Consider the following 25,415-nt stretch of genomic DNA (forward strand, 5'->3'; position numbering starts at 1 on the left):
TATATTATTGGAATTTATCAAGTATCCCTGGGATGGTTCTACCTCCTGGATATCCACTTTGATTATTTACAAGCCCTTTTTGTGGTGTCGCTGAGACGCCCGACTGTGGCATGCTTGTCATTTATTTACCTTATAAGCCCTTTATATGGTGTCGCTGAGACGCCCGATTGTGGCATGCTTGTCATTTATTTACCTTATAAGCCCTTTATGTGGTGTCGCTGAGACGCGCGACTGTGGCATATTTGTTATTTATTTTATAAGCCCTTTATGTGGTGTCGCTGAGACACCCGACTATGGCATGCTTGTTATTTATTTTATAAGTCCTTTATGTGGTGTCGCTCAGACGCCCGACTGAGGCATTTCTCTTTGTTTACTAACCTTTCGAGGCGTCGCTTCAGACACCCGATCGATGCATTTTATTATTACTATGTTATTGCATATCCATAAATAACCTGCTTGCATGCATCAGAGATTTTTTTTATTTTTTTTGTGACTAACGTCATGATCATAAAATATTTCAGAACATAATTATCGTTGTTATATTATACCCATGTTCATAATGTTTGCGAGTACATTCAAAAGTACTCACTGGCTTGTCCCTGGCTATTGTCTTGGCTAGATTTCTTGCGCGGAGAGGAGCGACCGTGATGACAGCCCCGGAACCTACGCAATGGTGATAGCAGCCTCGCGAAGATAGGAGTTAACCTGGTCAGCTATTCCTGTGGGAAATGGAGTCCCATAGACGCTGATGATCCACAAACCGCTTCCGCCTTCAACCACTAGAAACCATTTGTTGTACTCACAGACCAGAATGGTCTTGTACTGCATTTTTTGTATTTTGCTTGGAATTTCTGTATCAAGTTGGTGCCTCATCAGCTAACAGTAATCCTGGGGCTGATGAGCACAAGGGCCATTTTTCTGGAAATTAATACCCGGAAAACCGGTCGCGACACCAAGCGCGCCAGCAAGGCCACTGCCAGGCCCACGCCAGCCAAGTCCCCGCCGCCGTTTGCATGCAGCTGCCGACCCAACCTGCTGGGCAGGCACCTGCGTGGCGACATGCAGCCCTTCGTGGAGGCTCCACCATCGCGCCACCTCAGCTGCCTGCCTGCCTACATGGCACCGCATGCATCACTATCCAGGGCACGTGTCAAAGCAAGGAGGAGCGGCGACGGACGGGACGGGCCTCACTCCCGTCTCCGATAAAGTGAAGGGACACCTAAGCCTCGCATTAAATGCGCTTTGTCCTATAATACCAGCGATAAGCTCACAGCACTGTAGCACTTTCCACATCCTGTGTGCCACTGTGGCAGCCCCTTTCACCTATTAAAGGATGCCCATGGCGCACTGAAGAAGGATTCGGCTCTTTCAAACCTGGCAACACCCAAAGCTAGTTCAAGAGCTCAAGAACACTAAATACATCCACCAAAGCAGGATCATAGGGTTTTACGCATCTTTGCGGCCCGAACCTGGGTAAATCCCCTTTGTGCTATCTACTAGTCCCGTTCTTCTCACAATCCCGCGCCCCACAACCGTAGTAGGGATTCTAGTGATCCCATAGGTGTCGTTTCCCACCGACATCTTTGGCACGCCAGGTAGGGGCAGCACAATTGTGAGAATCGGGTCTAGTGGTAGGCCTAGCAGTTCATCATCGCCACAGCTCCTCCGAAGAAGGCGGCGCTGCCCGTTGGCGCGAAGGACGCCGAGGCGGCGACGAGAGAGCTAAGTCATGCTGAATTTTAAGTTTTTCACCTTAGATATAAGGTTATTATCCTCGACGGTTCGGCCTATGTATGGAGAGCCTGTATGAAGAGGGGCCCTCCTGCGATCGGCAACGCCCTTGTTCTGTTTCCAGTCCGCTCAACAGTTCGAGCGGCTGCATTGAGAGCGGCAGGGTAGCCTTTCGCCATCAGCAATGCTCTCGGTTCTGACCCGAGTCAAGCTCGACAGATCGAGCGGTCGCGCCAAGGGCGGTAAGGTGCTTCGCCCGGCAACAACCACACCCAGTAGGCTAATGAGGATCCGTCCTCAAAACACCGCCCTAGGTTTACGTGCCGGCAAGCCTACCCGGTCGACGTGGGGTGGACATACAAAGGAAAATCGAATAGGAAAATAACATGCATAATTTCAGGAGCACTGCAGAGTTATATTACACAAATTGCTGCCGCGATTCTAATTAAAGATAGCATTGTCTTGGTCACGAACCCGCAGCAGCGACGAGGAATGGGGTGCCTAGTCCCGGCGCTGGCCCTCCAACCTCTTGATTTTGTTGATGTGGCTGAGGATGGGCTGGATACGCTCATTGAGCGTCGCGATGTCGGCATCCTCCGGCAAGCTCTTCAGCACAGCTTCGAAGTCGAGGTCTGGGTGCCAGTGCGCAATCTTGGTGAGCACCCTGGTCATGGTCCCCTGGCGGAGTACCCGGGATTCTTCGGCCAGGGAGGTCGCCCGGGTGGAATGAAGCTGCCCCAGGGCGCCGATGACCTTCTCGAAGTATATGGTCAGGTTGGCGTTGGGGCTCAGGTTTGCCTCCAGGGCGTACCTCATGTTCGGCATTCCCATAATGGCCAGTTGATTGGCGGCCGAATTCGCAATGGCGGCAAGGCGTTCGAGACAGCGTTTCTCGCCCGCCACTTGGTCGTTGAGGCTGGCGGTCTTGTTCATCCACAGCTACTTCTCCATCGCTAGGTCCTTGGTCAGGATCTCTTCTCGGGCCCTGGCCTCTGATAGCATCTTCTCGAGATCCCCCAGCTTCAGTTGGAGGTCTCTGATGGAGCTGTTGGCGTCGGAGAGCTCTCCAGCCTTGCTAATGACCGCGCCTTGCGCCTCCACCAGGGCGCCGTTGAGCGTGTCCCGCTCCTGGGCTAGCTTCAAAGCTTGCCCCTCCAGCTCCTTCACCCTGCCGGCGTAGACGTGAGCCTGGGCATTGAGTGCTTCCTGATGCCTCTACTCCAGCTCTTGGGTCCGCTACACGATGAGCTTGCCCACCTCTTCATCCTTGCCGCGGAGCATGGCAGCAAGCTTCTCCATGCGCGCGGCAAGGTCCTCTTCCTGGGTTTTCAGTGCGGCCTCGTGCTGGGTCTGGGCGGCTTCAGCTTCGGCGGCCAAGTTCTTCGCCGTCTCTTGGGCCTTCTCGATATTGGCCAACTTCATGGTGAGCTCCACGTCGCGTTGGGCTAGCTCGCTCTAGGCGGCCTTCAGCTCGTCCTGAGCCTGGCACCACCAATCTTGCGCCTCGGCAACGCGCCCCTCGAAGTCCGCCTCCACTTTCTCCACCACCGTCGCCTTGGACTTGGCCTTGTCTAGGCGGGCGCGGTGGAGAGCCTAGAGCTTCCAAAAGCTGGCGCCCATGGCCTGGAGCAGCCGCTCTTCCTGGGAGCCATCACCGTCAACACTCGGCTCGTCGATGACCTCGAGCCCGGCAGCCGCAAGCACCTCGCCGTCGAACATCTCCCCCTCGATGGGATCCCTGGAGCTCGACGCGCCTGGGAGATGGAAGAAAAGGTCCTCGCTCACCCTCAGGTACCTGCCGGAGCCGGAGGCAGTGGAGGAGGAGGGCTGGTCATCGACCGCCGCCTCCTCGGTAGCGGCCTTGCCGGCCTCCTCGGCAGGCCCCTTGCCGGGCTCTCCAGCGGGCCCCTTGGCGGTGTTTTCAGCGGCATCCTCAGCACTCTCCTCGGTGGCAACATTCTTGTCCTGCACCGCGGCATCCTCGGTGGCGTCCTTGATCACGGTGTCAACATCCTCTGGATCCGTCGAGGAGAAATCTGGATGCCAGGAAGGAAACAAGACAAAAGCCGATATCAGAGCCAATAAAAAAGAAGAAAAGATGCATGTGGAGACGGAGAACAAATGGCTTACCCGCGCCAGGCCGAGAAGCGAAAGCCCCTTCTCCGCCGAGGTCCGGCGTCGAGGCAAAGCCACCGGCGCCTGCGTTCTCCTCCCTCTCCTCCGTGTGCATGGCCTTGGTGCTTGGTGCCCTTGCAGGGGACGCCCCTTGGGGCAGTGTGGTTGACGGAGGCGGCACGATCGGAGAAGCCCCCTATGGCTCCCCTTGGTGCTGCTCCCCTCCTGCATCCATGACATGGTTAAACACTGAAGCATCGCGCATGACGCATGTTGATAGAGGGTGGGTGATGGACTCACGCTAGGGGCTGGGTCGGGGGCCGCTCGACACCACCAGTGGCGTGCCGGAGGTGCCTGCCGGGGGCTGGCCACTCGCCGAAATCCTGGCCCTCTTTATCCTCTGGGCCAGCGTCTCCACATCCCTGTAAGATGAAGACAAGTGAGCAACACCGTCAGGGGAAGTGTAAGGAATGAGGGAGGAAAGCAAAAGCTTACTATTCATTTTCTTCCTCCTCCTCCTCTGTTGTTTTACTTTTTCTCTCTGGGCTGAGAGGCCCAAAGTCGAAGGCAAACCCCGCGCCAACATCTGCCGGCGGCGGGGAGGGCGGGGGCGCCTCGGCACGCCTGGACGATGAGGAAGCAGATGCCTTCCTCCTTGCCGCCACGGCCTCCACCGCCTTCCTCGCGGCCCTCGTCTGGCGCGCCGACACACCTTGAGCCAGTCGCAGCTGTGCGGCCTGGCCAGGATGAACCGGCTCACCGGAGGCGGCCCGCCGCAGGACTCGCCCCCTCCCAGTGGCAGGAGGGCCGGAGGCCGCGATCTCCTCCCCTTCATCCTCCTTCGAAGACCCGTCGACAACATCCTCGACGAGGGGGGCCCCGGTGGCCTCGCTAGCAGCCGCCGCCCACCGGGTAAGATCCTCTTCCTCCGCTTCCGCCGTGGCCCTGTCCACCGTGCCACCAGCATTGCCGGCCTCCTCAGCAAGCTTTGCCGATTCCGCGGCGAGCCTTGACTCCCGCACCCTAGCAGCGATGTAGTCCAGCTCCTCCTGAGAAATGCCCTGGACGAGCCGCGGCTCGGCGGTGATGTGCGCCTCGTGCAAGGTGTCGAAGAACTCCTGCACCTTGAGCTCGTCGGACGTGACCCAGCTTGGGTCGAGGCCATGCGCGTTGAAAAGCGGCATCATGGCAATGATCTCCGACCGGCAAGAATTGTTACTAAGCGGGACCACTCCCGCCGGCAACTTGAAGATAGACTCCTTGTCCACCTTGCCGGCCTTCGCGGCAGCCCTTGCAGCCTTGCCGGACCGCTCGACCTCGCCTTCTTCATTGACCTCGAGCTAGAAAATCCGCTGGCAGAGATGGGCGTGCCTCAGCACCGTCAGATTCTGGTCGAGGCCGGGGTGGAGCCTCATAATGTTAGCAGCATTCACAAAAAGCCAGGCTGGCCTCCCCTTGTCATGTAGAGGAGCGATTCGGTGACGGATGAAGTCCGCCCCGATCATCTCAAGGGTGAGCCCGGCCCGGGTAAGCTGGAGAATCTTGGTGGTGGCGATCGTGAGCTTCTTATCGTCGGCGTCGACGTCGCCCCAGTCCTTCCCGCGAACCGGCGCCACCCGACGGACCTTGCAAAACGATGGCGGGTTCTCCTCCTCGATCCAGCACCATCGTCCCCACCACTCTTCCCACCTCTCCTTCATGGCGCCCTCCGGGTATGCTCCCTTGGCCCTCGGGATCCAAGCGACGCTGCCGGTAATGGCGCCTCCCTTTTGGATCCGAGGGGAGAAGTAATGGCGGAAGAGCGCCGTGTTGGGATGCACCCCGGCAACGAGGTGTGCGAAAAGGGCCATGCACGCCACGGCATTCAGAGTGAAATCCAGAAGGTGGAAGCCGAAGGTGTGCATAATGTCCTTGAAAAAAATCAAAGAACGGGGGACAAAGCCCACAAGAGAAGTAGTCGACGAAGAAGGGATACCGATTTGGGGCAGGACCGGTGCTGGCAGGGATGACGCGTGTGGCTAGATGCCCCATCGTTTCTTCCCCCGTCTTCACCCCCCATAGAAGCTTATAGTACTCCCGAAGCATGGCCACGTCGACCGTCGAGGGGAAGAGAGCGAACTCCGCCCGTCGCGCCACCAGCTCGCTCTCCGACGGCTCCGCCGCCCCGACATCTTTGGCTGCCACTTTTCCTTTGGTGGATTTGGGCGCCATCGCAGCTGCGAGAAGCAGAGGGCAGGGGATGGCGGAAGCGCGTCGACGATGGACGAAAGCAGGGGGCTCGAGAAGAAATAAAGGGGGCAGCGGTTTCAAGATTGGGGAAGGCGCGGGGAAAGGGTAAAGTGAGCAGCGCGTCCGCGGTTATTCCTTTTTATGGGGAAGGCGTGTGCCTCCTCCTTTCCCATTAACTCCGACACGACGCATGCGTTCGGACGCTATCCCACGCATGCCTCCCATGTCACACACGCTCCCCCACGACGCGCGTCCAACGCAGGTCGTGGGGGAAGCGCAGCAGACGGAATAGTTATCGCAGTAAAAATCCGCCCCAACTGCCCGTGCACCGTTCTGGGCCTGCCCAACAACGTGTTGCACTTATGTATGGCCCAGGCCCGGGGGCTCCTGTCGGTGTACAAAAGTAGGGGCTCTGCTTTTGACCCCTTTACTTGTGCACGGGCAGTCAGAGCCACCCGCCACGGCCACGCATAACAGGGCAGGCAAGGGGAGCCGGAGAGAAGCCGAAGGCACAAGACAAACAAAGCAACATCAGGGACCAAGGCCACAAAGATCGGATGGACGAAGCAGGTTTCCCCGGCAAGGACCCTTGCCGGGGCAGCCTCAGCGGCCCCAACAAGACCCTTGCCGGGGCAGCTCGCCCACACCAGCTGAGCGAGCCACCTTTGAGCCCACCAACGCTAGACAAACGCATTGGGACATGGCTCGGGAGGCACCTCCGTGGTGGCATGCAGATCTTTGTGAAGACAAAGAATAGTCAAGATCAAATGAGGATAGGAAGGCAACAATCCTCGGCAGGGTTCTTACCGAGGAAGCCCACGAGACCCCCGGCAAGGTCCTTGCCGGGGATGACGGCGTGCCGCGGCAAGACCCTTGCCGGGCCACCCGGCAAGGCCCTCGCCAAGCGCGCCAGCGGGGCCACTGCCAGGCCCACGCCAGCCAAGTCTCCGCCATCGTTCGCATGCAGCTGCCGACCCAACCATATGGGCAGGCACATGCGTGGCGACATGCAGCCCTTCGTGGAGGCTCCACCACCGCGCCACCTCATCTGCCTGCCTGCCTACATGGCACCGCATGCATCGCTGGCCAGGGCACGTGTCAAAGCAAGGAGGAGCGGCGACGGACGGGCCGGGCCGGGCCTCGCTCCCGTCTCCGATAAAGTGAAGGGACACCTAAGCCTCGCATTAAATGTGCTTTGTCCTGTAATATCAGCGATAAGCTCACACTGTTGTAGCACTTTCCACCTCCTGTGTGCCACTGTGGCAGCCCCTTTCGCCTATAAAAGGAGGCCCATGGCGCAGTGGAGAAGGATTCGGCTCTTTCGAACCTGGCAGCACCCAGAGCTAGTTCAAGAGCTCAAGAACACTAAATACATCCACCAAAGCAGGATCGTAGGGTTTTACGCATCTTTGCGGCCCGAACCTGGGTAAATCCCCTTTGTGCTGTCTACTAGTCCCGCTCTTCTCACGATCCCACGCCCCGCAACCGTAGTAGGGATTCTAGTGATCCCATAGGTGTCGTTTCCCACCGACAACCGCTGTCATTTGCATCCATTACTATTAATTTATATTGAGTATGACTATGACTAGATCTCTTTTACCATGAATTACAATGTCTAGTCAGTCCTTGATCTTCAGGGGTGCTCTGCATTTATGTTTTGCGGTCTCAGAAAGGCTAGCGAGATACCATCTTGTTTTATCATATTATGATTGTTTTGAGAAAGTGTTGTCATCCGAGATTTATTATTATTGCTCGCTAGTTGATTATGCCATTGATATGAGTAAATATGAGACCTAAGTGTTATTGTGAATATGGTTAGTTCATAATCTTTGCTGAAAACTTGAATGTTGGCTTTACATATTTGCAACAACAAGAGCAAACAAAGTTTGTAAAAGTTTTTCTTGATCACTTTTAGTTTGTCAACTGAATTGCTTGAGGACAAGCAAAGGTTTAAGATTGGGGGAGTTGATAAGTCTCCATCATATCTACTTTTCGAAACACTTTTGCCCTTGTTTTGGACTCTAACTTGCACGATTTGAATGGAACTAACCCGGACTGACGCTGTTTTCAGCAGAATTGCCATGGTGTTATTTTTGTGCAGAAATAAAAGTTCTTGGAATGACCTGAAACTCCACGGAGAATATTTTTGCAATTAATAAAAAATACTGGCGAAAGAATCAAGGCCAGGGGGCCCACACCCTATCCACGAGGGTGGGGGGGCGCCCCCTGCCTCGTGGCCCCCCTAATGCTCCACCGACCTCAACTCCAACTCTATATATTCACGTTCGGGAAGAAAAAAATCGGAGAGAAGGATTCATCGTGTTTCACGATACGGAGCCGCTGCCAAGCCCTAATCTCTCTCAGGAGGGCTGATCTGGAGTCTGTTCGGGGCTCCGGAAAGGGGAATCCGTCGCCGTCGTCATCATCAACCATCCTCCATCACCAATTTCATGATGCTCACCGCCATGGTGAGTAATTCCATCGTAGGCTTGCTGGACGGTGATGGGTTGCATGAGATTTATCATGTAATCGAGTTAGTTTTGTTAGGGTTTGATCCCTAGTATCCACTATGTTCTGAGATTGATGTTGCTATGACTTTGCTATGCTTAATGCTTGTCACTAGGGCCCGAGTGCCATGATTTCAGATCTGAACCTATTATGTTTTCATGAATATATGTGAGTTCTTGATCCTATCTTGCAAGTCAATAGTCACCTACTATGTGTTATGATCTGGCAACCCCGAAGTGACAATAATCGGGACCACTCCCGGTGATGACCGTAGTTTGAGGAGTTCATGTATTCACTAAGTGTTAATGCTTTGGTCCGGTACTCTATTAAAAGGATGCCTTAATATCCCTTAGTTTCCAATAGGACCCCGCTGCCACGGGAGGGTAGGACAAAACATGTCATGCAAGTTCTTTTTCATAAGCACGTATGACTATATTCGGAATACATGCCTACATTACATTGATGAACTGGAGCTAGTTCTGTGTCACCCTATGTTATAATTGTTGCATGGGGAATTGCATCCGACATAATTATCCATCATTGATCCAATGCCTACAAGCTTTTCACATATTGATCTTTGCTTATTAGTTACATTACCGTTGCCACTGTTACAATTACTACAAAACTGCTACTATTACTTTTGCTACTATTACCGTTACTTCCATAGTACTTTGCTACTAAATACTTTGCTGCAGATATTAAGTTATCCAGGTGTGGTTGAATTGACAACTCAACTGCTAATACTTGAGAATATTATTTGGCTCCCCTTGTGTCGAATCAATAAACTTGGGTTGAATACTCTACCCTTGAAAATGGTTGCGATCCTCTATACTTGTGGGTTATCAAGATGCGAGCTAATTTCCAAGACACTTACGTTAGATCCTCGGATGCCGATGACCTTGCTCATGTCGCAAAAGCCAGGGGAAGCAGTCTGAAAATTCTGGAATTGGTTCTTGACCAAAAAGAACCATATAGTGGACTGCCCGGACCCTGAGGCAATCGCAACATTCAAACGCAACATAAGTTATGGGTGGCTGGCGAGAGAGCTCCGACACGAGAAGCCTCGGCTCATGACTCGATTTTGTGCTGGTGAGGATAATTGGTGGCAACTCCGATACTCCTTTCTTCCAATATTTTTTTATATATTCTAAAATAATTCTTCATAACTTTTCTTGTCATTTTGAGCTCTAGAGAATAGTTATCTCCTTTGTATCTTTTTCAGGTCAGAAATCCAAGTGCCAGAAATCTTCCTCTTTTGGTGTATCTTGCATTTTAAGAGAGAAAAGACATTAGAATTGCATCATAAAGTGGAATATAGCTTCAAAACAATAAAAATAATAGTAGGAAAAAACTTGATGTAAAATGGACGTATCAGTTGCCCAATTTTAAGGGCTCGGACAACATGATCTCAAGACCTACGCAGATAATGCATATTGTTTAGAAAATTTTTGACATCTGATGTGACAGATGGAGACATCTATGGGGACCAAAGAAAATATGAGATAATGGTGATCCATCAAACTTAATGCTTGGCTTCGGTCTAACAACCTTAATTGTGGAGACAACCACTCTATGGCAACGACGAAGTAGGACCATAGAATGGAATGTAATCCCGCAAGGAGGAGTTCCATGACCTTAGAGTGATCCGCCTACCGATCAAACATATCAAATGCTATATTCATGATACAAGGTAACTGGTATTACTGTCGCACTGACACACTTGATGTATATCATGAATTTCTCTCCACGCCTAACTTCTTCATTGTAGGAAACACAACTCTACTTTTCGTCTTATTTATGTTCTTTACTTTCGAGTGTTACTATTCTCACAGCTGCAAACTCATTGTATTTACTACCTCTGGTGTATTTGCCTCTTGGGACAATAACAACACTTGCAAAATCACAAGAAGTTACTTCACATAAGAACTATAACACTTGTGTGTGCTAGAAACACTACTTATAAATACTCTTATCCGCTCTTCGTCAGGACGATTCCCATTTAGGATACTTACATGAAAGTGCTACAACACCATGCTTGGCTTGTAGTCTATCACCGACATGTTTGCATGATAAGACGAGAATGATGCCTAATAATTTTTAACAAAACATAATATTGTTTGCTCACGCACAGCAAACTTAATTGATCTAATAAAATAAGAAACCAGCCTAGCCCCGAGCATTTTAAGATCTCTTCGCCGGGTAACTTCCACACCTCCCTCAACGCCATACAAAACACATAAGCCTTAGGACAACAAACTAAAGCGTGAAAAATACTCATCTTCAACAAAACCATAGATCAAGCACGTAGTTATCCCATTAACTATTTAAGTTATTGCTCTCAATCATATATACATCTTAATCTTACATATGTTATTTTGTAGCAACAAATTCAGTGGGCGTGTGGAGGTGTGTCTCCGGCGGATCTGTCTTTGGTGGATTTGCTCGAACCTGACCATCATTCATCTACATTCCTATGTCTTCAGGTTGGATCCTTTTGATCTACGTTACTCTTCGTCGGCGGCGGTTGCTGTTCTGGTGCGCTGGTCCTATAAGGTCTTAGCACGACGACTCCCCGACTGTCTACTGCAACAACTTTCGTCATGCTCTAGTGAGGGAGGGGTGATGATGGCGGCACGCCTTCGGCTCGCTTAAGTGCTCATAGTCATCGCTAGGTGGTCTGCGGACTTGGAGGTATTTTTTATTATTTTTGTTGTTCGTTGTATCGTCATGATTGAAGATGAACAAATCAAAAAAATTCCCGCAGAAAAAAAATCATTGACATGCTTTGTTTTTCATTCATCAATATATCGTATTATTTGAGAACCAACCAATGATTGGATGGTTAGGAAGACAGTGGATCGCTTATCATAAGTGTTTCAGTTGGATGGTGATTTGAGATTAATCGAAAATCGCCCGATTAATCAGTTTAATCAGTCAGCTATTAATTGGTAATTTTTCCTTGCAATTTCCAGGTTCCAAGCACTAATAAGATAAAAATAGAAAACAACCATTAATGAACACTACATCAGTACATAACTACATATCGCATGCTAAACAACGAGTCAATGAAAAACAAAATAGGACAACACTGCAACATATGTCCTATCGAGCGCGGGATGAAGTGTGATGTGCGGGAGGCTGCTGAAAATGGAGGCCCTGTTTTGGGGTTTTTGACCGCAGGGGCCCAGCCTGATTAATAGGTAGATTCCCGATTAATCGTTTGTCAGAGCGATAAATCAACCCAAATGATAAATATAAAAAATAATGTATAATCTTAGCGGTCACTCAGCGACAAGCGATAAATCGGCTGATAAATAGCTGAGTCAGATAATATTTTAAACATTGATCCTAGCCCACCAGAGATTAAACACCATGTTTGACACTTTTGGGAATTTTCTCAACCAGGTCCGTCGATAGCAAGACACTCATGATGACTTCGTCAATGTTTAAGCTTCGCAACTTCGACCCAATCAGCAGTTGTATAATGATGCGAGAGTGTGCGTGCGTACATCTGCGTTATACTACACCTCCGTTCCAAAATATATGATGTTTCAATAGGCTAATCAAAACGTCATATATTTTGAAGATGTTTTGGTAAGCTAGTTTGACATATCAAAGCGTAGTATATTTTGGAACGGAGGTAGTAAGTTATAAGCGGTATTAAAAAAATTCATACTAATTTGATCATAACTCCACCCCACCCGCATGGTGCCTATGATTGGACTCTTCCAAGAAAATGTTATACCGGAATCGTTTAGCCTCCTAAATTTTTTGCAAGAAAATTTCTCCTGTAATTGCTTCCCAGCCGCCAGCCTCATCAGATCTAGGAGAAGGCAGCTCATCCTGGCTGAGCCGAACCAGTCAGTCCGTAGCACACCACAGACCACACTCGCTCCGTGCTCCCTCTCTCCAATCTCAAAACTTTTCCCCACCCGAAACCCTCGCCCGCGGCCGCACCATGCCGCCGCCGCCGCCGGTGCTGATGGAAGAGCTCCTCGAGGAGGTCTTCTTCCGCCTTCCGCCGGACGAGCCCGCCTGGCTCGTCCGCGCCTCCGTCGCCTGCAAGCCATGGCGCCGCATCCTCGCCGACCGGGGCTTTCGCCGTCGCTACCGCGAGTTCCACCGGACACCTCCCGTCCTGGGATTCTTCGAAAAGGGCGGCGCCCGCCTCGTCCCCGTCGCCTCCCTCTTCCCTGCCCAGGCCGACCATCCCGACTGGCATGTCATGGACTGCCGCCACGGCCGCGCCCTCTTAGCCTACATCGGGAAGACCGATGACCTCATCGTGTTGGACCCCATGACGGGCCACCAGCGCCGCGTGCCCTCGCCTTCGAACAATCTGATCGGCTTCACTGCGGCGGTGCTCTGCGCCGCACAAGGCTGCGACCACCACGGTTGCCAAGACGGGCATTTCCTTGTGGCCGTTGTGTGCCCCAAGAAGCTTGAGGAAATCACATTGGGCTGGCTGTACTCATCTGAGACTGACCTCTGGACGGAGTTCGCCTCTGTTCATCGCCCCAATGCCAATTATTTCTCTAACATGGATGCGCCTGGCGTCCTTGTGGGCGATGCACTCTACTTCAACATTGATGGCGTCATTGAATGCCAGCTTGGTACACTAAGCTTGTCAACGTTGGAGAAGCCGATCGATGGCAATGGGACTCTCATGATGGCGGAAGATGGCAGGCTGGGATACGCTGCCGTGGTTGATGTCACAGATCTAACCCTGTGGTCGAGGGAGGCTGGACCCGAGGGAGCCATGGGATGGACAAAACTCAGGGTAATCGATCTTAAGACGCTACTCCCTGATGGTGCCCTCTTTATCACAACACAATATGGGATCAGTAGGTCGCCGCGTTCATTGATGATTAGTGGGATCGCAGAGGGCACCCAAGTCATTTTTGTGAGCACATGGGTTGGTTCCTATATGGCCGATCTCAAGTCTGGGCGAGCCAGGATGGTCTCTCGTCCCGGCAGAAAAGTCTTCCCGTACATGAGATTCTACCTCCCAGGTACATGAGATTCTACCTCCCACTTATGTGCATATGTATATATATAGTATCTGTTAGCAAGTAGAAGCATTTTAGAAAACTCTCAACCCTGTATAATCAACTAGCATAGTAGCCCTCACAAATGCGAAGGCATTGTTTTTCGTGTGTAGATTCATTTTGTGAAAAAGTGAATTTATATTTTCCAAAATGTTATTACTATGCAACCATAAATAGCATGACTATATAGCCACTGAAATGTTAGCCTAGATAAAATATCAACAGTTGGATTGTGTTTAGCAGTGTCCCGTACAATTGCGTGGAAAACTTCTTAATCGATCCATTTATTTTTATTTATGTAAGTGGGACATTAGGTGAAAGATGAAAATGTACGAATATGATTAGAAATTGTAGGTTGCATGTTCACTGAAAATATTATCATATATAGAACATATAATCCTGCACAAATTGTTTTTAATCAGCTTAAGTTTTTGGGAGTGATTATTTTTCCGTTTCATGTGACATCATATTATGAGCACAGAAAACCATTTGTACGCTGTATTAGATCAAATGATCAGTGCAAAGAGCTAATGTTTAGATCATGAGCTAGCCAATAGTTTTTGTTTGATGATAAACCAGCGCAACATTAAAGTTTAGATTGTGGGCATAGTTAAAAAAGGCGCGCCTAAGCAAGCGCTTAAGCGCGCCTAGGCTCTAGGCGTTGGCAAAACGCATTGCGCATAACTACGCTTAATCTGTGCATAACTGCGCATAAGCATGCGCTTTGGTCAGTAAAGTGCAAGGCGGTGGCAAAACGCACAATTAACGCCTAGCGCTTTTTTGAATTATGATTGTGGGCTTTGTGGAGTTTTCTTGGTCGACTATTTAGTCATGGTTGATAAAATGTGCCTTTAATATCGAATCAAAATTGTGTCTTTAACATATAGTAGATGTTGTATGTTATGAGTAATGTATGTGCGACAGAAATTCATATAATAGATGTGGTATGTTATGAGTTTTTTGACTCACATAGAAATGTCCTACTATTCTCATCCAACAGTGGATGACATTTGTTGACACCGCACAGTGTACAATGGGTACCTTTGAGTCTTTGACCATTAACCGTTGCATGTATAGCTGCAACCTATTTTTCATGAAAATCTATTTATAACATTTTTTATGTAAAAATGTAAAAGTGTTCTTATTAATTAGTGGCACGTTAGTAATCACAACAGAGAACCAAAGTTGAGATAATAGAGGGCCTCACTCAATAAAATAGAAGAGGTTCAAAATGTATTAAGTTTGCCATATCTATTTCAGAAGTCATGGCCAAATACGAAATAGTCTGATTGCATCAATAGCGAGTTAAATCAGATTTGACACGCAACAGTAGTGAAAGCAAATAATTTAGCAGGCACTCCCTCTCAGTGGTGGAGCTTCCAACAAAAAGTTGGGACGGGCCAAGCTAAAGAATCCAGTTAATAGTGCTTATGAGTTCCTTCCTGCCTTCCCCCGCAATGCTCTTCTTTAGCTTGCATGAATCCAATTAATAGTGTTTATTGCTGAATAAATAGGCAGTTTTTTGATTAAATTAATCCACGAATAAATTACTCACATGGCATTGATAGAAATAAACGCATGCTGATATTAGATCATGCAAGCACATACTACGCTAACAGCAGACACATCTACGTATAACGCTAGCATGGCTAAAATGGAAATCAGTAGGAGCGGGATAAACGGGCAATACCTTCCAATCGGCCAGGCAGAGGAAGCAGCGGTGTCCTCGGTGGCCTTCTTCTCGGCTTCAAGTTTCTCGGCGGCGGCTTTGTTGGTGTCGGTGGACATGGTGACGATGAAGACGACACAGACGTAGAGGAAGTAGTTGATCGAAGGCGAGCAGTCGCATAGTCGCTCCCCAGAAGCCTAACGCCCCTCTTCCGTACAACATCCGGAGAGGCGGGGTTTAGGAGGCCTACTCTCCCGTCAACCGTGTACACGGTGAACGGGATGGAGTCGCCGGCGGCAGCAGTAGCAAAGGGAACAACATGGGCGGTGCGTGTGGAGCAGATGCGATCTGTTCGTGGCGGCTAGGATTGGCCAATGCCTCACATATCTATGCGTGTCCGGGTGGAGAGACATGGGCTGGACCCACGTCCGAGTCGGCGAGAGCCCACGATCCGACGTCTCGAGTACGTCACACGTCTGTTAGGGACTCCTCGTTCCTGATCGGCAAAAATAAGCGCATAGGTATGTGCTCGGCTCGGCTCAATCCCGCAACCCGCGGTGCGTCGTGACGAGGCGTGGTGAGGCGGGCGGCGGAGGAGGAGTGCGCGAGGGCCTCTACTCTTCTCAAGTTCCAATAGCATGTGGAAGAGAATCCCTTATAAGGAGGTCCAACTCCTTCTCCACTAGCGGGGTGGGACTAAACTTCCCACCACCACTTGTCATGACACCTACATGGGCCCTTAGAGATTTTTCTGAAATTGTAAGATGGGCCTAAAACCCACCCCATATTTCAACAATCCCCCATCAGATCTTGAGGGCCCATTGTGTCCTCTATTCCAATCGCTGTTTTGATATACCAGTGTTTCAGTGAAGACCTGTTAAGGTTGAACTCATGGATTTCGAGTCGAGCGACTAGTCGCGACTAGTCGTCGACTAGTTGATGAGTCGTTACATGAAGGTTGACTCAACCTGTCGACTCGAATCATTGGATGAGTCGAGCGACTCGATCGACTAGTCCCGACTAGTCTCTACTAGTCGCGGTTTTTGAGTCGAACGACTCGATCAATCTGTGAGGGAAGAGGAGCTGGATGGAGAAAACAGAGCAGGGAAGAATGGGGGAGGCGGAGAGGAAGGGGCGGAGGCAGAGAAGCCATGGAAGAGGAGCTGCAGCAAGGCCATTGTGGCTGTCGATTCGTTCCTGGAGGCTGGAAGGGGAGCAGGTGAGAGAGAGAGAAAGAAGTGAGTGGATGGACGGTGAAGATCAGAGAATATAGATGGTTCAGATTGAGCTAGGCAGGCTAGGGTTTCATTGGGCCTTATTGGGCCAATATTGCATCTGGGCCAATATTGAAGGAAGATTGGAGCGTCTGGAAACCTAGATCGGACAGTTCCACCCCTCCCCCGACCCAGCCCTCTTCTGCAGCAGCCGCCGCCGCCCCTGGCTTGCTGCTCGTCCCCTTCTCCCTTGGTTGCTGCTGCCTGCTGCTGCCTGCTGCTCATCACTTGATTGCTGCTACTGCAGGTCTGCTCCTCCCATCGCTGGCTGATGCGGCTCCTCCCTTAGTTGCTGCTGGTCTGCTCCCTACTATACTTAACTCATGTCGACTCATCGCATGTCGACTCGTCGACCACGAGTCTAGACTAGTCATGACTAGTCTAGAGTCGCCCCCCCTGAGCGACTCGCCGACTCATCGACTCAAAAACCTTGGTTGAACTTCACCTAGAGCATGTAGCTACACTCCTTCACAACTGAACAATGGACTATGCCTTGAATTTTCAATTTGGCATAAAGAAGTTTCACCACATGTCTTACTAGTACTAGGCTGCCGAAGGCTGACCCCTCGGGTGGAGCATATTAGTCACACTCCTGGCCTATTCATGAGCTTGCTAGAGATCACCCCAATCTCATAGACTATTACCAACAGTCGAGCTCATATAGGTGTGTTCTTCCAAAGATCGATCTGTAGGATAGCATCTTGCTTGTATAAGCTTGGAACAAGACAGTAGTCAACCTACCATACAATTTTTGAGAGTATTGCATCTCCAACGAAGTGGATTAGTAAAGTTACTCTCCTCAGTTCACCACTGGCTTGTTTTCCCATGTCCTACTTCACGGGATCTTCGATCACATGGGTTGGGTTACCACTATGGCAACTCATATGGGTCTCATACCCATCTCCCTCAATGCACTATCTATCACAGCATGTGATAGCCCTTTAGTAAAGGGATCTGCCAGATTCTTAGCCGTTTGGATATAATCCAACGCCATCACTCCGGAGTTTCTTAATTTTCTGACAACTTTTAATCTCATTCTTACATGTTTGTTGGACTTCATGTTGTCCTTTGAACTCTTCACCGTGGCAATAACTGTCTGATTGTCATAGTTCATAAGGATAGCCGGGACCGGCTTTTCAACCACTGGCAAGTCCATCAAAAGATCTTGGAGCCATTCTGCTTTGTCACCAGATGTCTAATGCTGTTAATTCTGCTTCCATCGTCGATCTTGTTAAGATCGTTTGCTTGCAAGACTTCCAGGAAACAACACCACCTCCAAGTGTAAACATATACCTAGTTGTGGCCTTCATCTCATCAGCATCAGAGATCCAATTCGCATCACTACACCCTTCAAGTACCGACGGTATCTGGTATAGTGAAGTTCATAGTTCATAGTACCTTTCAAATAGCGCATAATTCTTTCAATAGCATGCCAATGTACACCAGGTTTGGAAACAAACCGGCTCAGTTTGCTCACAGCAAACGCGATGTCAGGTCTCGTTGCGCTCGCTAGATACATGAGTGAACCAATAATTTGAGAGTATCTCAATTGATCCCGAGCTGTGCCTTCGAACTTTTGAATCATATGGTGTTTAAGATGGTTTGCAGTCCGAATATCCAAAACGACTCAACACCTTCTCAACATAATGAGATTGCAGAAGTGTAATCCCACCCTCATCATCTCTCAGTAGCTTGATATTCAAGATAACATCAGCCACACCAAGGTCCTTCATCTCAAAGTTCTGAGATAAAAACGACTTAACCTCCTCAATCACTTTGAGGTTGGTTCTAAATATCAATATGTCATCAACATACAAGCACAATATAACTCCTTCGCCCCCATCATGGCGATAGTATACACATTTGTCAGCTTCATTAACAACTAAACCGACAATGTCAGAGTTGTATTAAACTTCTCATGCCATTGCTTAGGTGCTTGTCTCAGGCCATATAAGGATTTTAGCAACTTACACACCTTTCCTTCTTGATCATCTATTACAAAGCCATTTGGCTGCTGCATATAGATTTCCTCGTCTAGGTCTCCATTCAGGAAGGCCGTCTTAACATCCATCTGGTGGATGAGAAGACTATGCGAGGCCGCCAACGAGAGTAATACTCGAATGATTGTCAGTCTGGCCACAGGTGAATAAGTATCGAAGAAAATCTTCTTCTTTCTGGGCATAACCCTTGGCCACAAGCCTAGCCTTGTACTTTTCAATAGTATCGTCGAGCCTAAGCTTCTTTTTGAACACCCACTTACATCCCAATGGTTTACAACCTTAGGGACGTTCAATGATCTCCCATGTCTCGTTAGCCATGATGGAGTCCATCTCGCTACGGACCGCATCCTTCCAGTAGTCGGCATTTGGAGATGCATAAGCTTCTGAAATAGAAGTGGGAGTATCATCCACGAGGTACACGAGGAAATCATCACCAAAGGTCTTTGCAGTCCTTTGTCTCTTGCCCCTACCAAGGGTTTCCTCGTCATCCTCCTCAGGATTTTCATCATGTGTTTGTTCATAATATTCCATGGGAATGGCAGGCTGAGGAGTCTCCTCAGATTCCTGTCTAGAGGTGCTTTGCATATCTTCCATAGGGAAAATATTCTCGAAGAATGTAGCATCCTTAGACTCCATAATTGTACCGACCTTCTGGCCAGGTACCTCAGATTTCACAACTAGATATCTATAGTGAACACTATCCTTAGCATAGCCCAAATTGACTTTCGCTTTTTGGGGATCGGCACATTGACTTCCGCCAAACAGCCTCAAGTATGCAAGTACGAGAGTGTTGTCCTTCCCTTCGCCCATTTCTCATAGGGGGTGATCTCATTATTTTTTGTCAAAACTTTATTCATGACATGACATGATGTCATGATGTCAATATAGCCTTCCCCCACCATGCCTTGGATAAACCCGATGTATCTAACATGGCGTTAAACAAATCAGTTAGAGTATGGTTTTTTCGCTCGGCAACACTGTTTGACTGGGGTGAATAGGGAGGCGTCCTCTCATGAATAATACCATGTTCCGCACAAAAAGAATCAAACTCACTCGAGAAGTACTCTCCACCACGATCTGATCGGACTCGTTTAATTTTCTTCTCAAGTTGATTCTCAACTTCTGCCTTATAGATTTTAAAGTAGTGTAGAGCCTCATCTTTAGTATTTAACAGATACACATAGCAATATCTAGTGGAGTCATCTATCAATGTCATAAAGTATTTCTTTCCACCTTTAGTCAACACAACATTCATCTCACAAAGATCAGAATGTATGAGTTCTAATGCAGCCAAGTGTCTCTCCTCCGCACCCTTGTGAGGCTTGTGAGGTTGCTTAGCTCTTGTACACACGAAAGGCACTTAGAACCTTTGGCTAAAGTGAAACTCGTGATTAAATTCAACTTAGCTAGCCGCGTCATAGCGCCGAAACTAATGTGACAAAGACGTGAATGCCAAACTTCAAATTCATTAACACTCGAATGAATATTGTTCACGACTTTATTAAAAAAATATGCAAGGGAAAGGCGGAACATCCCTCCGCACTCATAACCTTTTCAAACAAAGAGTCCATATTTCGTAGCAACTAATTTATTAGACTCGAAGACCAACTTAAACCCTTCTCTACATAGAAGGGAGCCACTAACGAGGTTCTTCTTGATGGCGGGGACATGCTGCACGTTCTTCAGCTGTACGATCCTTCCTAAGTAAACTTGAAGTAAACTTCAGATTGACCGTGTCAACACCATGAACAGAAGCACTCGCGCCATTCCCCATCACTACGGACCCATGGCCTGTGACCTGGTAAGATGAAAATGAAATGTTCGCACACACATGAACACTTGCACCTGTGTCCACCCACCAATCGGTGGACTGAAACATTGAAAATACAATAAATAAATTACCGTACCCAGATGCACCATTCTCATTGTTGCCCACAATCATGTTGGCAGACTTGGAGTCCTGCCCTGGCTTCTTGTACTTGTTTGGGCACTTGTTGGCCCAATGTTCCTCCGAACCACAAGTGAAGCAGCCATCTCCCTTCTTGTTCTTCTTGAAGGTCTTCTTGCCCTTCTTAAAGTCGGTATTCTGTTGGGCACCGTTCTTTCCCTTGGGCTTGTGGGAGTTGAAGTTCCTCTGATGTACCATATTGGCGACAGACCCCTTTCCCGTACGAGTCCTTTGCTCTCGAGTCCTGCTCAACACTCAGATGGCCGATGACATCCTCTACTGAGAATTCACGCCTCTGATGTTTCAGAGTGGTAGCAAAGTTCCTCCAGGAATTAGGGAGTTTAGTGATTATACATCCCGCCACAAATTTGCCCGGTAAATCGCACTTAAGAAGCTCAAGCTCCGTAGCGATGCATATTATCTCATGAGCATGTTCCAATACAGGACGGTTCTCGACCATCTTGTAATCGTGGAACTGCTCTATAATATACATCTCGCTCCCAGCATCGGTGGCGCCGAACTTAGATTCGAGCGCCTCCCACAAGTCCTTGGCAACCCGCACATGTAAACATGGGTCAACCAACTTATCTTCGATCACGTTAAGAACTGCTCCGAGAAATATGACGGTGGCTTCCTTGAACGCCTTCTCCTGTTTAGGAGCAGCCCTTCCCGTGGAAGGGACACTGGCGACCCAGAACACATTCATAGCCGATTAGCCGTGAGCCATAAGGTGGTTTTGGTCTGCCAGCGCTTAAAGTATGTACCGGTAAACTTACCGGTTTCAATGCAGCGGTAAAGCCACTAGCCCAAAAATGCTACACAAATTAGGTTTTTGGATTGCTGAATAAATAGGCAGTTTTTCAATTAAAGTAATCCACGAATAAATTACTGGCATGACATTGACAGAAATAAACACATGCTGATATTTGATCATGCAAGCACATACTACGCTAACGGCAGACACATCTACGTATAACGCTAGCATGGCTAAAACAGAAATCAGTAGGAGCGGGATAAACGGGTTATACCCTCCAATCGACCAGGCAGAGGCCGCGGCAGCGGCGGTGGCAGTAGCGGCATCCTCGGCGGCCTTCTTCTCAACGGCGGCTTTGTCGGCGTCGGTGGACATGGCAACGACGCAAACATAGAGGAATTAATCGATCGGAGGCGAGCAGTCGCGTAGTCGCTCCCCAAAAGCTAATCGCCCTCTCCCGTACATGATCTGGAGAGGCGGGGTTTCGGAGGCATGTTCTCTCGTCAACCGTGTACATGATGGAGTTGCCGGTGGCAGCAGCAGCAAAGGGAACGTCAGGGGTGTTGCGCGTGGAGTAGACGCGATCTGTTAGTGGCGGCTAGGGTTGGCCAACGTCTCACATATAGGTATGAGAGCTCGGCTTGGCTCAATCCCGCAACCTCCGGCGAGGCGGGCGGCGGAGGAGGAGTGCGCGAGGGTCTCTTCTCTTCTCAAGCTCCAATAGCATGTGGAAGAGAATCCCTTATAAGGAGGTCCAACTCCTCCACTAGCGGGGTGAGACTAAACTTCCCACCCCTTGTCATGACACCCACATGGGCCCTTAGAGATTTTTCTGAAATTGTAAGATGGGCCTAAAGCCCACCCCATATTTCAACATTTATGCTCTCCTTTAGCCAAGCTAAAAGAAGTTGGGCATGTTGAATCGTGGGCAGAGCTCAGAGCTGGATGTGAGGCACTGCTGGACCCTAGATGGATGCAAGGTCGACAGGCATTGCTGAACCCTAGATGGATGTTTTGGTCTGCTAATGGACTGGGCTGGCATATATATAATTGTTTTCCCTCCTGGCTGGGCGGGTGACGGCCAACTTTTGCCCTCATGAAGCTCCGCCATTGCTACCTCTAGTTCTCTAAGAGTTCTAGTTTTGGACATAGTTAGAATTATACTTTTGGAACTTCGACCACATAACATTTAAATATCTGGATTAGGAACTTGAAAATGATATGCATAAGTTTGTCTTAAAACATACTTTCACAATAGATGTTTTAACAAATATATTATGTCAATAATTTTAATTTACAGATATATTCAATTAGAATATGGTCAAAGAGTCGAAGTTATGTTTTCTAAGCCGTGTTGATGTCCAAAATGGAAGCTTGAAGAGACATTAAGGAAGTATGAATTAATCTAGTAAAGCAATGAAATTCTAAAAATGAAGTTGCCCCAACCTATATACTATCAAAACAAAGATATTCAACTAAATAAGCCTGCATTTATTTAATAATGTTAGATGCAAAAGATACTAAAATTGGAAGATTACCTAGAAATGTAATTTCAGTTTACTTCAACAAAAAAAAGATCGGTGGTGAATGAACGCTATTTCATGTACCTTGGCAGCTTGCGAGCAGAATCGATTCCATATTGAGATTGAAGGAACAAACAGCTAGATACATGTAAGAATTATGACATTTTGATAATAGTTAAGTCTTTCAGATAGGCAAACAACCCTCCTACAAGAGAATGGGCATGTTAAAAATCTGTCACGTTTTGATATCTGATAAATAACAAAATAAAGAAAATTTCATCACGGTGTCCAAAAAAGCAAAATTTCTTCAGAGCAATCATTTGATTTGAAGATGACTTGAGTAGCTAATGCTATTCTGCAACAGGGAATGAGAACAATTAACTGCTTCCTTCTATAAAATTTGTCAAACGTCTTATCTGGCAAGATGGAATGGCATACACACACAAATTAAATAGGTTGCGAGCAAGGAATCCATACATAGCTTTTCTGCCCAGAATACAAATCTGATGCATGAATAAATTAAATATATATGCAGCGACCAAGGAATCCAGGCGCATCTTCAACCAAAGGCCTAGTCCTCAGAAACTAACATGTAACAGAAATCCATAATAACATTCTCTGCATGGGCTCTCCCTGAACTTGGCAGCAGCATAAGGTAAAATCAAGAAGGTGAAAAAGAACACGTATGATCTCAAAAGGGAATATATATGTCTCTGTACTTGCTTTGCTGATCGCCATGCTGGAAGATCGTATTTCCTTCACCTTTTTCTCTTTATGTTACATGGGTCTCTTGATGGCCTTCATAAAGGATTATATTCCCCCGCTGCAATCTGGCTCGCTTCTTTCTAGTGCATCACAAGATGAGAAACTGAAAAAAAGAGGATTGTCCTCTAAATTCGACGATGAGGGGAGGTAGAGGACTAACCAGATTAGTAGATAAGTTGAGGATGGAGATGTCCTGCAGGTCGCCGTTGAGGGTGATGGCCGGGCGGCTGCGGACGATAGGCATGGTGTGAGGCGGGCATGTTCATGTATCTGACCACCATGTTTAATAGAGCAGCCTACCACTATAAGGCATCACCCAGGAGCGGTGGTGTTCTTGTGCATGTGGGCTGGATGGAGATGGAGAGGTGTTTCGACCTGACTTGGGCGATGATGAACCTGAGAAAAAGCAAAGGGGAGGATTGTTCATGACAAAGGGGTTGATGATAGTGAGGGCTCATATTGGTCGTGCAGCTAGAAAACAGGAAGGGCCGACAATGGGCGTTGGAACTCGGACGGTAGGAAGTGACGGTGCAAGGGTTTAGGTAGGAGGCGTGGCAGGGACACATGGTGCAAATTCATTTCCATGATCAATTCCTGAACTCTGAAATGGGTTGTGAGATTCATGGCATACTCAAGGGCGTGTGGACAGCTGCACGCCCATGCGAACACATCCCTAGCTTAGCTTATATCTAATCCGTTAATTCTGTATATAATAATATGGCTCCGTGTAATGAATGGTAAGATGTTTCTGATTATTTTTGGTAATTTCTAGTATATTCCCCCTTTTTCTGATTAGCCTGTAAATTACTTTTAGTATATAATAGATCCCCTTTTACAATCTTTCAGTGGCACTTAGAAACATGAAATGAAAATATGTCTGTTAGCTAGTCGCCTTACACATGACGACATATGTGCTCAAGAAAAAGTGGTGTCCCTTTCGAGTACAAGTCCATACTCTTAATGATTCTATAAATGTATGTATCTACGTTCTGTGTCTGTGTTAGTGCGATGTGTCGGTCCGGTCCTGGTGATTGCAATTGGTGAGTAAGCAAATAAATATGATCCATCAATCAATATATTTTACATTCTAAATTTCTTGCATTTCTGCAGCAATGGAAGCAGCTTCCACGGGTCAGGGGTAATGAGCTGGTGTTTCAAGTGTTTGTCAAGCTCTAGCTGGGGATGTGGTAGTAGTGATAGTATTGGATCATCCGGTTGGCTGCTTGCAGTTAGTAAAGTTGCTGTTTCGCTGCTTGGCTGCTTGCAGTTTGAAAAGACCTTTGCAGTCACCGTGTGATCTAGTGAGATATGGAAACCGGCTATGGAGAAAGACCCAAACATCATGTAGAATCCGAAGCGTGGACAGTTCTCTCGTTTTTCTTCTCTCTGTTTTTTTCCCAGCAGAAGACTTGACTTCATCTAAAGCAGTCACCTGTGAAAGAATGTTCCTGTTTTTCAGTCTTCTTTCTCTTTGCGGGAGCAGAGCTTAAAAAATATGGACAGTAACGATCGCGTGGTATCAATTTATTGGCCTCGTCGTCGAAAGCGGCTTCCAATTGCTCGGAAATTCATATCTGTATACTGCATATGCATTTCACTAAGAAGTTGAAGTCTGGAATTGACAATATACACACAGTGGCAGTTTTCTCCACAAGCAGTTCATGTGCTGCTGTGGGAAGGCATTGCAGAGCCGTCGAGGTGGCACAATTCTCTCGGCATTGCTGGAGAAATGCTTGAAACTGAACTTATTTTGGCGTTATATCGAAAATCCACTGAGGTCAAGCTTGCATGATAAGATGAGTAAAACAACTACTATGCTACTGATAACCTGCTTTGTTTGGGAATGTAATC

General features: G+C 48.3%; 1 protein-coding gene across 1 annotated transcript; it reads left to right on the forward strand.

The window, feature by feature from the left end:
* The first annotated feature begins 12,419 nt into the window (after positions 1–12,419).
* LOC123113801 (uncharacterized) lies at positions 12,420–25,026 on the forward strand. The gene is made up of 2 exons (XM_044535113.1): positions 12,420–13,595; positions 24,675–25,026. Exons 1-2 carry the CDS (start codon positions 12,542–12,544, stop codon positions 24,704–24,706), a joined length of 1,086 nt encoding a protein of 361 aa, XP_044391048.1. The 5' UTR covers positions 12,420–12,541; the 3' UTR covers positions 24,707–25,026.
* The last annotated feature ends 389 nt before the right edge of the window (positions 25,027–25,415 follow it).

This window comes from Triticum aestivum, chromosome 5B, assembly GCF_018294505.1.
Source record: "Triticum aestivum cultivar Chinese Spring chromosome 5B, IWGSC CS RefSeq v2.1, whole genome shotgun sequence".
NCBI classification, from domain to species: Eukaryota; Viridiplantae; Streptophyta; class Magnoliopsida; order Poales; family Poaceae; genus Triticum; species Triticum aestivum.

Bases quoted from the DNA above. Each gene is read 5' to 3' on its own strand.
- LOC123113801 (XM_044535113.1), top strand. From the start codon at position 12,542: ATGCCGCCGCCGCCGCCGGTGCTGATGGAAGAGCTCCTCGAGGAGGTC. The intron at 13,596-24,674 runs GTACATGAGATT...GCATTTCTGCAG, and splicing joins CATGAGATTCTACCTCCCAG to CAATGGAAGCAGCTTCCACG.